This window comes from Mobula birostris, chromosome 5 (assembly GCF_030028105.1).
Source record: "Mobula birostris isolate sMobBir1 chromosome 5, sMobBir1.hap1, whole genome shotgun sequence".
NCBI lineage: Eukaryota > Metazoa > Chordata > Chondrichthyes > Myliobatiformes > Myliobatidae > Mobula > Mobula birostris.
The window spans coordinates 127,131,510-127,147,218 of NC_092374.1; the positions used below are offsets into that span (position 1 = coordinate 127,131,510).

A 15,709-nucleotide genomic window follows, 5' to 3' on the forward strand; every position below is an offset into this window, starting at 1 on the left:
GGGTGTCTGTCAGTCAATCAAGTTAATACCCAAACTATATGATAGAAAACATAATTGTAGAAGGATGTCAAATTGCATAAGAAGTACTTAGACTCGGTTGGAAGTACTCTTGCCTTTGGGTCAGGAGGTTACTGGTTCAAGGCCCACCCCTCCCAAGCCCTAGTCATATAATCTAGACTGACACTTTAGTCCGGTACTAGGGGTGGGCCTCATGTTGTCTTTTAAAACCGATGTTAAATCCAAGCTCCATCTGCTTTTTGTATGAATGATAGCAATTCCAAGATATATTCAAAGGATCAAAAAGATTGCACCATGTCCCAGTCAAAATGTCTCAACCGACTAATAAGATAATTCATTTAATTGCCACTTAGGGGCCATTGGTGAAGCATCAACCTAAACAACAACTAATCACACCAAATTAATTTAAACTGCAATAATTACTATAAATCTAAGTAACAGCCTAGCCAAGTATAAACCTTCCATTTCATTCTTTGAGGGTTGAATAATTACAGATGAGTGTGTTTACTGTGATCTTTTTCATTTGGTATATCTGGGATATCCATATTATTAGTTTTGCAATCTTAATACGTAGAGATGCTGGCATCTCTGAAATAAATTAGTTTGAAGATTATTTTATTTCATCCCTCCTGAATCATTAAATGTCACACATGGCCTGAAAGGGGTAGACAAGGAAAGGTGAAGTTTGCCTTGGGGACTGTATCTTGAATACAAGAAAGTTGTGGAACTCTATCATTTTAAAGGTGGTGCCATTGTATCTCCTTTCTGTTTACTGAAGTGCTTCTTCTCACCCGGTAGGTAAGTGTTTCACAGAATGTATCAAACCAAAATGAAGCTGGAGACATTGGTTTTCCCTCTAACCTGCTGGAAACATAATCTAACTGCAGGCGGGAATGGAGCGAATTATAAGGGTCATTGGTGCATCTGCTTCAGGCTTTGGGGTGTTCTCAAAGCGGTGTATAATTTGGGAGAATCAACCTTTTAGCATGCAGTGAGCTGGAAGGGAAAATATTTATAATAATGTTCCCTGCCCCCAGGAAGCCAAAAGCTTTTGTCTCCTCATCTGCTGATGGTAAAGAAAACATGTCCTTGCGTTAATCATCCCTGACAAATGAGCAATTGTATCTTTACTTCATGAATTTGTCAGTTAATTTTATGGGCATGGCAGTGAAGCAGAGACCACATTATTATAATGGTGTCAGACTGAAGCCACAGTGCAGGGAGGGACTGGAAGAATCAGGCTGTTTAAAGCCAGTGAGGCAAAGGCCACATTATTGTAAGTATCAGTCTGAAGCCACTGGGTGAGGAACTGGGCGAATCAGGCTGTTTTTAAAAACCAGTACGGCAAAGGTTCTATAATACTAAAATGGATTTGACGTTTCTGTATCTCAACCCGAAAAAATGTAACCAGTCAAATTATTCAGAATCGGAGCCTGAGGTAACACTGCAAGAAATAGAGCTTTAGAGGTAGCTGATCCTTTATAACAACTTTGTTGTTTAGCTGGCTAAGTCAAGAGCTGCCTTGGACTTGGCTTCCCACCCACCTGCCTGCTATTTCTAAGGTTTAAGGCCCCCGCCCCCAACACTACGAGCACCAACCTCTCAGTTGTCTGCCAGCAGCCCATGTGCTCAACTTGACATACTGCCAAGCAAAACACCGTCTCTGGTAAGCTTGTCAGTCAGCTGCCAAAGCGAATCGGCTGGACTGTTTTGATGTGCCTTTGAAAGAAATTCAATCCTTTGTTCTGCGGCTAATGCAGGAAAAAGTCATCCGCTGAAAGATGAGTGTCTTGCATGTAAATTTCTGTCACTAAGTTGGAGGACCAGATGTCTAGCAAGGGTGTGGGATGGGGAGTGGGTTGTAAAAATGTAAGCTGGTTCTAACTAGCTCCAGTAGTGATTGGTTCTTAACTGGATGTGCTTCCATCCTCTCAAAAGATTACTCTTTTCTTTTTTTCATATAGGTAATTTTTTTTACTAAAGAAGGTGGCATCTCATTGGATATCTGTATGCGCAAGCCCAAGGCAAGCAATGGAAGCCCAGCCTGGATTGGCCTGGGTCTTGCTTCTGAGCCTCATTGCTGAGTGTTTGAAGTTGGTCCACTCTCGGGAATTCACAATGAAAGATATTATCTACCTCCATCCATCAAGTAAGAAGCAGAAAGTCACATTACTCTGGTTTGTGTTGCTAACTTTACAAATGTAGGTGAATATCGCTTTTAGTGCAGAGACAAAATGAGATTTTTGCAAAACTTCTTTGATGTAACAAATAGTTTTCTGCAACTAGTTACAGTTCCTTATGCTATAAGAAATATCTTTGTAGAGGTACATAGAACAGGGAATAGTACATCATGGTACAGGCCTTCTGGGCCACAATGTCAGCTGCCCCTTTGACATACTCCAAGCCCAATCTAACCCTTCCCTTCCACATAGGCTGCTGTTTATTTATTTATTTATTTTTGCATCCATGTGCCTATTTGTGCAAATAGTAACCTGTTAACTTTTCAGGTCAACAACCCTTCCTCAGAACTGGGAGAATAGAGGCTTCTAGTTATTTTTGTGTTTGTGTTTTTGATTATTTCTGTGTCTTTTCAGAATGCCGGAATATGTTACGCTAGATGTACGTGAGCTTTGGTATAATTGAATGAAGTGAGCATGTTAGTATAAGGAATCCATGCGTTATCATGCATGTTCAATCGGACTCCAGTGAATGTATCCTTAACCTCTAACACAATGCTGGAGGAACTCAGCAGGTCAGGCAGCATCTATGGAGAGGAATAAACAGTCAATGTTTATGGTCAAGACCCTTCAGCAGGACTGGAAAGGAAGGGGGAAGATGCCAGAATAAAAAGGTGGAGGGATGGGGAAGGAGGACAAGCTGACGTGCGATAGGTGAAATCAGGTGGGTAGGGGAGGGGGATGTAGTGAGAAACTGGGAGGTGATTGACAGATTAGAAGGGCTGGAGGAGAAGAGTGGACTGTGGGAGGTGGGGTAGGAGGAAGGGCACTAGAGGCTTCTAACCCCTTCCTTTCCAGTCCTGATGAAGTGTCTCTGCCCGAAATGTTGCCTATTTATTCGTCTCCATAGATGCTGCCTGATCAGATCTCCTCCAGCATTTTGTGGGTGCTGCTCTGGATTTCCAGAACCTGGCGAGTCTCCTGTGTTTCCTAACTTATAAGGTGAATGTACAGTCTATTTTGAATAACTTTAAATAAATTAATGATTGTTCCTTTTCTGTCCAGCACTGATCTATATTTGTGGAACTGACACCTTTACATTTTATAACAAGGGTAGCATTTAATAAATCATATAGTACCTTCCTGTTCACATTCCTCAGCCAAAACCCAACAGTTACAACTTTGTGTTGCTGTTGTCTGGTATGTTTGTTTATTTGGTGATTACAGTGCAGTGTAGGCCCTTCCGGCTCTTCAAGCCATGCTGCCCCTCAACCCCACTGCCCCTCAACCCCACAACCCCACAACCCCAATTACCCCTAAGCTAATCACAGGACAATTTACAATGACCAATTAGCCTATCAGGTAACTGTTTGGACAGTGGGTGGAAACTGGAGCACCTGGGGGAAATCTTGGGCGTTCTACTGGGAGGACATGCAGAGACTCCTTGCAGAACCGCACCTGAATCCAAACCCCAAGCATCGTGCCACTGTGGCACCCCAACAGGGTACGTCCTCCCTGTGGAATGCTTGGGTTTTACTACCAACAACACAGGTCCTGATTCAGACCGATGGAGAATGCAGCTTGTTCTGGAGTGACAAGTCAGACTGACAGTTCATGGAAATAATTTGGAAGATATGTAGCTCGGGTGGTTGATGGTTGGGTTGAGTTATTCTCTGACCTTGGTGATTTATTTGCAAATATTTCGTCGCCAGATGAGGAGACATCATCAGTGTGCTGTGGATTGTGGGTTGTCCTCCGAATGCTCAGCCATTGCATACTTTTCAATCATTTCATACCACAGTCAACAGCGCACTGACGATGTCTCCTCGCTCGACGCTGAAATGTTTGGAAGGTCGAGTGACAGTTCATGTAATGATGTAGCACTTGGCCCTACCCAGCCAGCAGCCTAGGTATACGAGGTAACACGGGTGGGGGGAATAGTGATCACATTGTAGTGTACTGTACCTGTCAGATCCAGGCCTTAACAACCTGCACCAACTCTCCTTCCGTTCACCCGGCATGATGGGAGGTCCAACAAGCAGAGTTTTGCACTGGGGAAACTCTGCCTGACTTGCTGTATTCTTCCAGCATTTTGTGTGTGTGTGGTGTTCAAGATTTCCAGCATCTGCAGAATCTCCTGTGTTCTTCATCTTCTGTTTTGTTGCCGAATTTCTACTCTGTTCTCTGGCTTATGAACTCCAGTTAGTGAAAACAATTTACCTCGCCCACCCCACCCCCCTACTATTTATTAAACCAACTAACAATAAAGAACCGAATTATTCCTCTGGCTCAAATAGTCAAGGTTAAAGATGTTATGTTGGGCTGATCTAACGGTTCCCTTTTATTTTCGATGCATAGAAACGCATTCTGCCCTGTTTTTATGTGGAGAAGTAGCCAGACCCAGTCAGATCCTGCTGATAATGATGTGGCTGAGATTAGCGAGCTCTGGACCACAGCTAAAGAACTGATACTTCATTGTGTGCATTCCCATCTTGTAATGCTGCTTATCAAATCAGGGAGAGAACATTGAATAATAATACCTTAGTGCTATGAATTTAATATTAAAGTAATCTTTGTGTGTGAAGATTAAGCATTCTTGTTCATTTAAATAACTAAGGGTATGAGCTGAATCATCTGCAGACAAAGGAGATGGTGATGGACTTCAGGAAGACCGAACCTGCACTGCTCCCTGTTACAATTAATAATGAGGATGTGGTGAGGACCTACAAGTACCTGGGGGTGCACCTGGATAACAGACTTGAGTGGAGCACCAACACAGAGGCTGTGTACAAGAAGGGCCAGAGTTGCCTCTACTTCCTGAGGGGACTGAGATCCTTTGGAGTACGCAGGCCTCTCCTTCACATGTTCTACCAATCTGTTATCACCAGTACAAGCTTCTATGCGGTGGTGTGCTGGGACAATTACACCAACACGGGTGATGCCAACAGACTCAATAAACCGATTAGAAAGGCTGGCTCTGTTATAGGAGTCAAACTGGGCGCACTGTGGTAGAACAAAGGACCCTATGGAAGATCCTGGCAATTCTGGACAATGTTTCTCACCCTGCCTGCCTCCTTGGCTGAACAGAAGAGCACTTTTAGTAATAGACTAAGACAACTGCACTGCTCCAAAGAGTGCTATACGAGGTCATTCTTGCTCTCAGCATTAGGCTCTATAATGAGTCAAACGATAGCCAGGGAAGTGATAACCCCTTCCTGTTAGACTGTTTGTGGTAACTTATTTTTTATTCTTCTTGCTTCTCTTTTAATATTTGTATATCTGTGCACTTGTAATGCTACTGTGACACTGTAATTTCCTTTGGGATCAATAAAGTATCTAATTATTGGTTATGTGTAAAAGTACATTAATTGCATGGGTCATCATGCTACTGCGCTACGTGTGTGCCTCACATAAAGACAAAGCCAGACTCCCATTTCAGATTTCCATGTCTTCCTTTGGATTAGTTCAATGTTTTTGAAGTTGCAAAACATAACACAGCTTACTAATTCAGTTTTGGTCAGATAACTGGGCTGGAATTCTTGGAGGGTAGATCCTATATCCTGGACCAAACACGGGCAGATAAGGCTAACTTGGACGGGAAGGTTAACTTGTAGGTTGAGTCAGTGGTGAGGAAGGCAAATGCAATCAGAGCATTCATTTCAAGAGGTCTAGAATATATGAACAGGGATTATAAGGCACTGAGGCTTTATAAGACACTGGTAAGGCCTCACCTTGAGTATTGTGAACAGGTTTGGACTCTTCATCTAAGAAAAGATGTGCTGGCGTTGGAGAGCTTTCAGATGAGGTTCTCAAGAATGATTCCAAGAATGAAAGGGTTAACATGAGGACCATTTGATGGCTCTGGGCTTGTGCTCGCTGAAATTTAGACAGATGAGAGTGGAACCTCACTGAAAACTTTCGAATGTTGAAAGGCCTAGACAGAGTAGATGTGGGAAAGGATGTTTCTCAATGTGGAGAGTCTAGGACAAGAGGGCACAGCCTCAGGATAGAGGGGCGTCCATTCAAAATAGAGATGTGGAGAAATTTCTTAACCCAGAGGGTGGTGAATTTGTGGAATTTGCTGCCACATGCGGCTATGGAGGCCAGGTCATTGGGTGTATTTAAGGCGGAGATGGATAGGTTCTTGATGGGCCGTGGCATCAAAGGTTACAGGGAGAAGACTGGGAGGGGGGAAATGAGGGTCAGCCATGATTGAATGGTGGAGCAGGCCTGATGGGCCAAATGGCCTAATTCTGCTCTAATGTCTTATGAAATCTTGGCCAGCGTGGACCAGTTGAACCCAAAAGCCTGTTTCTCTCCTGTATGATTCATTGATACAAACCTGCCCCTTCCAACTTCCTTTATATCACTGACAGACTTCAGAGGCTGCTTTTGTGTCCATGGTGGCCCATCAGGGCAACCCCATGCTCACTAACTTTCCTGAAACTTGTCTTCGGTCAGGTTTATTTAATACCACTGCCAGAGGTGTAGGTTGGGAAATGTGTTGTTATGCAGCAGCAGTACAATTCAAATTCACAACTTAAAAATTGTAAATTACAGCAAGTGCAGAGGGGAAGAAGCTGTTCCTGAATCGTCCCCAATTGTCCTCAGATTCTCCCTGTTGTCTCTGCACGAGACACAATTCACAATGCTTAATGAGCCTAATCTGCATGTCTTTTGGACAATAATAATTTCTTGTACTAGTAAACATATTTGTGTCTTTTAATGTTTTAAAGTGGGTTACTAAACCAGATTTATGTACAGAGGAACCTTGGAGTCCAAGTCCATTGTTCCTCAAAAGTAGCCGTGCAAGAAGTTGAGAAGGATAGGCCATGCTTGCCTTTCTTGGTCTGGGTGCTGAGTATAAGAGAAAGGAAGTAATGTTGGAGCTATATTAAACTTTGGTTGGGCTATATTTGGAGTATTATGTGCAGTTCTGGTCAACCCATTACAGGAAGGATGTGTAGGCTTTGGAAAGGATGCAGAAGCAGATATTGGGATACAGGAGAGGCCTGTTCCCACAGTGCTATTCCCTGCACTATACTTTCTTTCCTCTTCCCTCTCTAGGAATGTCCATGTCATTTCTCTTTCATTTCTTCACCACATCTGTACGTATTCTCTCTGTTTTCTGCCTATCACCTGTCACATCCTTACTTACCTCCCTTTGTTCTATGTGGGAAGAAACTGGAGTATCCAGAAGAAACCCACGTAGTCACTGGGAAAACATGCAAACTCCACAGACAAAGGACAGGATCAGAACTAGTTCACAGGAGCTGTGTGAGGCATAACTGCGCCACTACTTCTGAAATGTTTCCAGCCAGTCAAAAACACACTTTACTACTCCTGGTGGACGAAGGCCTAGCTGTTGCCATGTGCTGGACCTGTGATTGGCCAAGTATGAATAAAAACCAGGAAGGGTTGATTATCCTTTCATTGCTTCTTGAAGAAAGCAATATGTTTTCAACAATTTGGACCTCTGGAATTCCCAACTCAGCAGGATGTGCCTTTCTTGTATCGTCACACAGCCAGGATTTGGAACACGATCGAAACTGTAACCGAGTGTGAGATAGGAACTCTGGTTCTCTTTAGCTAGTCCCACTTCCATCCTTCAAGGAATCTTGCTGCTATCCTTGAAAAATGCCCAATATTTTTCTTTTGGTGCACCTTGCTCTTTTATTTTGTCAGTATTATATTGTCCTAATATAGTTAAAAAATAAAAGCCAATTGCACTCAGCACTATTACAATTACAAATATTTTAATTTTGAATTCCCATTCCAACATGTTAGTCTATGGCCTCCTCTTGAGCCAAGGTGAGACCACCCTCGGGGTGCAGGAGCAACACCTTGTATTCCATCTGGATAGCCTCCAACCTGATGGTATGAATATTGATTGCTCCTGGTTTTAAAAAATATATTCCCCCTCCCCTTCCTGTATTCCCCACTCTGATCTGCCTGTTACTTCCCCCTGGGTCTCCTCCTCCTTCCCTTTCTCCTGTGGTCCACTCTCCTCTCCTATCGGACTTCTCCAGTCCTTTCCCTTTCTCACCCACCTGGCTTCGCCTACCAGTTAGAAGTTCTCCTGTTGCCTATTACAATTCTATTGGCTTTGGACATCAGACTGGTGTTGATTATTTTTGGGAAAGTGCTTTAGTATCCTGCCCTGGGAACGTGATTCTAATTTCACGAGTGACTGGATATAGAGAGGTTTCAGTTGTTCAGTGCCTGTTTTCCTTTGTACGTTATTTATTCTTGAGGGACTGTACGTCTGAAAGCAGAATCCAGGGAGCTCATTAATCTCTGTGAAAAAGAGTCAGAGCTTCTGACACAGCTGCACTGACTCTGTGAAGTGCTAAAGTATTGCCATCTGCTTTGAAGTCCTGATGAAGAAAATTCCATAGCATCTCCGAGGAGCTGCAGCATTCCCCTATGACATATCAGACATGGGATCAACTAACATAATCAAATAGGCTGCATTCACACAGAATGCCCAAGGCTTCGTTGTACTGAATAATTCCTCCTCCTTCTGATTTTTATTTTCCCATATTGGGCAGTAATTGCATCTCAGTTTTTTTTAAGCTATGGGGCAGGGGACAAAGGGACATCTAAGACTCAAAAACAAGCCCAGATTCAAGAGCTTGTATAATTATTGTATTACCTGCATAATTACAGCTGGATTGGCGATTCCATCTAAAGTCTGCATAATTGATCAAGCCAGTCTCCGATTTGCTGGCAAGTTCTCAAGGCTAGTGTTGTGATGGTTGTGAGTATCGATGATTACATTCAACAAGGTTGAAATAACGGTGACTCTTCCCACCCTAGAGAAGCTAGAGCAGGAGTATCACTTCAGACCGATCTGACTTTGGTCTTCCATTCCAATTGACGATATACAAATCAGAGAAGGGTTTGCTGAGAGAAATGGAACGAATCTAAAATAGCATTTGTTTTGGAGTACTTTAATTGTCATTATCATGCTCTCTGTGGAGATGGTGTGACCTAACATGTGAGTACTCTTGCTCGTCAAGAATCTTCCCATCTCTCGTACTTCACTATACCATTCCTTTCAACAACACCAAGTTTGGAAGATCTTCAAGTTCTCTCTACATGGCGCACATAAATGGCAGATGTGAGCTTAGTTATGTTATCTGCCGATAATAAAGCGTTTTCTGTGGCTGCCATATAAGGACAAGATTTTACTGGCAGTCATGGCACTCTGCCCAGGAGAAATTAGATTTTTGCTGCATGAATTAAACGTACAGTACTGAAATATATTGATGTTGTACTCCACTCCTGAAATTGTTGGATTTTACTTGAATGTAAGGAGAACAAAATAAGTGTTACTCTGGATCCAATGCAGCAAAAAAAAACTCAAAAGATAAAGAACACAATAATAAAAAAACAACACACAATAAATATAACTACACAAGACAGCTTGTAGAAAGATAGATTGCATGTCCATGAAGTGATACTAGGCTGTACAGAAGATGACAGGAAATAATACAGTAGTGCTGGAGGTGTTGATCAGATTTGCTGCTTGGGGAAACTAACTGTTTTTGAGTCTGATGGTCCTGGCATGGATGCCATGTTGCCTCCTCCCTGATGGGAGTGGGACAAACAGTCTATGGGCAGGGTGTGTGGGATCCTTCATGATGTTACTGGCCCTTTACTGGCACCTTCCTGTGTTGCTGGTGGCTGGTAGTCTGGTGCCAGTGATGCGTTGGGCAGTTTTGACGACCCATTGTAGAGCCTTCCTGTCTACCGCAGTGCAGTTTCTGTAGCAAGCAGTGATGCATCTTGTCAGGATGCTCTCTACTGCGCATCTGTAGAATGATGTGAGTATAGATGTGCAAATTCCAGCTCTCTTCAGCCTCCTCAAAGTAGAGGTGTTGGTGAGCTTTCTTGACTGTGTAGGATGTGTTCTTGGACCGTGTGATGTGCAGTCCCAGGAGTTTGAAACTGCATGCAGTTTCCACTGCTGTGTTGCCGGCGTGAAAGGGGGAGTGACTGGGGGTGTGATTCATTAATGCCAAATGGAACTGAAATTTGGAATAATGAGCAACTGTATAGCACATTTAGTGCTGGCAATTAAAACAAGCTCCTCTCCTACTGCTTTCAAGATGTTATATTAGAGGACAGAAATTGATACAGCACATGGAAAGTTTGAAAATTCAATTAATTCTCAGAAAAAATTTATTCCCCCCCCCCCCCCATTGGGAGAAACTTTATTGTTGCCATTCTCTGAGCAATGGAGTAGTGTATAGTCAAAGAAGAGCCAATCTCGCTTTGGATTTAAATGCAAAGTATTAATTGCTCCAGAAAGGAAAATCAATTTAGCGTTATATCACTAAAGGTGAATTCTATCCTGAATGTTAATTCTTTGGGATTGTTTTACTTGCATTGTGTATAGCATTAATGTTGGCAAACAAGTTTTTAAAAATATATATATTATTCAGCATTTCAGTCGCTTTGAGCGTGACTGGAACTTGTCTTGAAATGCAATTCAACAGAGTGTAAGGGATTTGCTTTCTCCCTACCCCCCAGCACTATGCATATCTTGAATAATGTAGTCACTGTCTTCAGAAGATATTTTGTTCAAATTGTTTGGGGAAATCAGTACATATCATTCTTTTCCGTCCTTTAGAACATCATACAGCAGCAATGTCATCTATTTTCAGTGCCAAAAGCACTCTTGAATCCACTTTTGAGACTGATCAGATAGATTATACTGTTCCATTCACAGCATGGGTGGGTGGCAGAGTAGAGCAGCTTCTACTGCTTATTCCAGATTGGGCTGAAATGCCCAGGAAATTCAGAGATCATGGATACCTGCTTTCTCATAGTACACTTTCACAATACTTTCCAGGCATCACATTAAAAGGTAAACTTCAGACCCAGGTGAGATCCTGCCAAGAAAAAGACAAACTCCATGGCTGGGAAGGTGTTCATTTCTGATATACAGCAGTAGGTAGAGTCTGGTGCAGTTAGTGTGATATGTTGGTGCTGGAGGGCATGGTGACACTGTGGGCTGTCCCCAGGACAATCCTTGGACTGGGTCATTGGCACAAAACAATGCATTTCACTGTTTGTTGCAATGTCCATGTGACAAATAAAACAAATCTTCTTTAACCTTTCATTCTTTCAGTTATCTGGTATGAATAGGGCCTTTGAAATAGGAAGTGCTGCTTGATCTGAGCCCATCTTTCAGATTGAAAGTAAAATGGATGTGTCCAGCCAAATGGGGTGAACTGAGAGTAAAGATGTTTCCTTTCTCTACCTTGCCAAAGTCTGTTTTAAAAATTGGGTTGGTGGGGGGGGCGGTGAGGCAAAAGAATTGACCATACAATCTATCAATCTCACTGTTTTTTTAAAAAAACATGAATTATAAGATAACTAGATCCAGTACTTCCTCATTGAGAGTCAATAGTCAGTAGTGATCAGAGGTGACATCTCACCGACACAAGCACACTCCCCCACTCTTTACACAGCAGACCATGTGGCCAAGTACAGCTCAGGCACCATCCATAAATTCACCAATGACACCACTGCTGTTGGCAGAATTTCAGATGGCGATGAGGTAAACAGGAATGACAGAGGTCAACTGGTTGAGTGGTGTCACAACAACAACCTACTCCAAATGTTCTCAACCTTTTTTATGCCCCGGTCTGCTATTATTAAATAAGGGGTCTGGACCCCAGGTTGGGAACCCCTGCTCTACTCAGTGTCAGCAATTGATTGTGATTTTTCAGGAAAAGGCGGTCAGGAACGGTCCTTATTGAGGAGTTAGTGGTGGAAAGAGTGAGCAGCTTCAAGCTCCTGGCTGTCAGCATCTTGGAGGATCTGTCCTGGACCCAACTTCTGGATGCAATGCTGTAGTTGATTAGGAGTCTGAAGAGACTTGGTGTGTTACCAATGACTCGAGCAAGTTTCTATAGATGTAGGGTGGAGAGCATTTTGACTGGTTGCATCACAGCCTAGTATGGAGGTTCCATTACACAAGATTGCAGGAAACTGTGGAGGGTTATAGACTCGGCCATTTCCATTATGGGCATAACCCTCACCACTATCGAGGGCATTTCTAAAAGGCAGTGCCTCAAGAAGATGGCATCCATCACCAAGGATCCTTACCATCCAGGACCTGCCCTCTTCTTGTTATTTCCATCAGGGAGGAAGCCTGAAAGCCCACACTTAACGATTCAGGACAGCTTCTCCCTCTCTGCCATCAGATTTCTGAATGGTTCATGAACACTACCTCATTATTCCTTTGTGCACTTTACTTATTTTGTAACTTACAATAATATTATTTCTTTGCACTGTACTATTGCTACTAAACAGTGACTTTCATGTCATATGAGACAGTGATAATAAACCTGATTTAGATTCAAAGATCATCGCACATCTTGAACAAGACTTTAATTCACTTTCTCGAATCTGTGTATATTATGATGTTCTACAAACTTGGCCTCCTGCCTCTAACTTCCTTTCCTAATTGTGGTACCATAAACGGCTTCCTCTCTCGGTCTCCAGGAGTCAGGAGTCTTCCTGTCATTCAGAGGCAGGAATATTTGCCGATGTGGTAGAGAAGACAGAAGTGACCGATGTACAACAGTAGGAATTGAAAGCCTCTTGAACTTGCTCCATCGCTTGTCAGATCATAACCTTCAGCACTGCATTCCTCTTTACCTACAATGACTTTACTCCTCTTGCTTAACAAAAGTCTATCTATGTATTTCTGCCTCAAAAATAATCAGTCACTACTTCCGCTGCTGTTTGGGAAGAGTTCCAAAGACTTTTGTATGATGTCTCAAGAGAAAAGTTTCGCCTCATCTCTTAAGATAGGAGTTCCCAACCTTCTTTATGCCATGGACCATGAACTGAGAGGGTCTGTGGACCCCAGGTTAGGAGCCCCTGACTTAAAATGTTCCACACTCTTCATTATTTTTAAACGATGACTTCTAGTTCTAGATTTCCCACAAGAGGAAACATCTCCTCTACATCCACCCCGTTAAGAAGCCTCAGAATCTTAAATATTGTAAACAAGTTCCGTCTCACCCCGTAAACTCCAAAAAAAATGTAACAGCTTGTTAACTTGAACTTTACAAACCATTCATTTTCATTTTTATCAACTGTGTTGACGTTTAAATGAACAAAGACTAACATGAAATATTCTCTTGATAGGTGACCCTTTTTCTCTCGCACTTTGTGGATTGTCGTGAGCCTGACTTCATAAGATTGTATGTAACTTAAAATATGGAGTGGGTCTTAACTTCTGTTATGGAATTTACAACTATAACGAATGGATATCCAACACTATTGCAGAACAGTTTATTCAGGCTTTGATAAATACATGAGAAAGTGTTATGGGGAGCAACAGATGCCCTTGCATATTTAATCAATTTTCCTGGGTCTACCTCCATTCAATGCAGCTTACTTTGTGCCAATGATGCTCTTCCCTTGCTTTGTACAGTGAATTGCAAATTCTAGTTGATCTGTGCTCTGTTCTAAGTTATATAGACATTTATTATCTCATGAGAAAGGAATCCTTATTAGAACTTCTAAACCTTGATGCAGTCTGGATAAGCAGGCTGAAGAATGAGTAATGAGAAAGTCTTCTGAAATATAAAGACCTCATTTGGAGTTGGTGCAATAATATCCGATCGTCAGTACAAGAAAAGTTTTGAAAGCCTTATGCTAATGACATTTTTTTTTTAAAAAAAAAAGAAATTGTCCCTTTTGTCTTATTTCAAGGAAGTGAGTGCAGGAAACTCACAGGCAGGTTCAATGTGGTTTTTGCTCTGTGTTTGTCTATGCAACCTTCATTAACCTGAATGGTTGGAATTGAAAATGTTAGTCTGGAAAGAAATGACCAGAGTTTCAGTGCCAGCCCAATTCCACGTCTCCCACCTCTCTACTTGGCTTGATCCACTCATCATCCTTCACCTTCCCAGCTGTATCAGTAGACAAATAACCTCAGACCCCCATCTCTACTTCCCCCTCTCCTCTCGTACTCCTTTCTGAAGCCTCTCCATTTAGTCAATACTGCATAAATAGAGGCTTTTCAGCTCAGGTCCATGTTGTCCTCTGTGCCCACTCATCTAGTCCCAATTTCTTGCATTTGGCCTATATCCCTCTGAGCCCAACCTCTCCACTTACCTATCCAAGTGCTTCTTAAATGATGCTATTGTACCTACCTCAGCCATTTCTGCTGGCAACTCATTTCATATACTCACTACCCTGTGTGTGGGAGAAGTTGTTCCTCAGATCCCACGTAATTTTCCTCCTCTCACATTAAATCTGTACAGGTGTCCCCCACTTTTTGAACGTTTGCTTCACGAAATCTCACTGTTACGAAAGACTTACATTAATACCCTGTTTTCGCTAACAGAAGGTGTTTTCACTGTTACGAAAAAAATCAACGTGCGATGAAAGGCAGCATGCGTCCCGAGCAGCCGCTCTCCCCCGGATTCGGAACGGCATTCTTGCTGGCATTGCTTAAACACGTGCCTGTGAGCAGCCGTTTGCAAGATGAGTTCTATGGTATCGGAAAAGCCTGAAAGAGCTCGTAAGGGTGTTACACTTAGCGTAAAACTAGACATAATTAAGCGTTTTGATCGTGGTGAACGAGGTAAGGACTAAGTGAGTTTGACTTGTGGAAGCTGACGAAGATGATGTTGAAGAGGTTTTGGCATCCCATGACCAAGAACTGATAATTGAAGAGCTGATGCAATTGGAAGAGGAAAGGATAACAATTGAAACCGAGTTCAGTAGCAAAATGAACGTGAAGCCACTGCGTGAGATTTTCGCTGCAATGATAAAGTACGACTTTAATGTCGAAAGGGTACGTCGGTTTAGGGGATATTTGCGGGACGGTTTGAGTGCTTACAAAGAACTGTATGATAGAAAAATGCACGAGGATCAGCAGTCAAGCAAGCCTTCCACATCAGATGATGAACCTCGACCTTCGACATCGAGGCAGGCAGTCATAGGGAAAGATGAGCTGCCTGCTCTAATGGAAGCAGACGACGATGAGATGACACCCCAGTGTCCCACTACCCCAACACCTGGGCCATGGACAGATACCAATTCGTGGAGAATGCAGCAGTAGCCGGAAGGCACACAGCATATCTTTAAGAAAAAAGCCGAAATAAACATACTAATTAATTAGGTGCCGCCCCACACGTAAATGTTGGCCCAGGTCAGAGGCAATGCAATTGGCACTGTGTGCTGTGTGCCTCCTGGCTACCGCTGGACCCCTGCATGCTTCGCGGCAATGTATTGGTTGGCGGCCTGGAGGGTGGGGTCACTGCACCACCCCAACCTGCGACGACTCAGTCTAACACACCATCATCAGTGTGCTCTGCGCTGTCTTCCCAATTCCGGTAAGTGATACTACACCGTACATACATTATTTCTACTTTATGTCGGCTGTGTAATTTTATGTGTTACTTGGTATGATTTGGCCTCTTCATAGCTTAAAGGTTACTGGAGAGCGCTTGCGCTGTGTTTTTGTCGACGCGCTT

The 15,709-nt window shown here is 42.8% G+C and overlaps 1 protein-coding gene across 4 annotated transcripts in view; it reads left to right on the forward strand.

The window, feature by feature from the left end:
• Positions 1 to 15,709, forward strand: part of lypd6 (LY6/PLAUR domain containing 6) — a 287,688-nt gene that overhangs the window by 245,759 nt on the left and 26,220 nt on the right. For all 4 annotated transcript variants that reach the window (XM_072257278.1, XM_072257277.1, XM_072257275.1 and 1 more), the window contains one exon: positions 1,983 to 2,167. In XM_072257278.1, coding sequence (XP_072113379.1) covers positions 2,050 to 2,167 — 118 coding nt within the window. In that variant the 5' untranslated portion in view covers positions 1,983 to 2,049. The remainder of the gene's footprint in view (positions 1 to 1,982; positions 2,168 to 15,709) is intronic.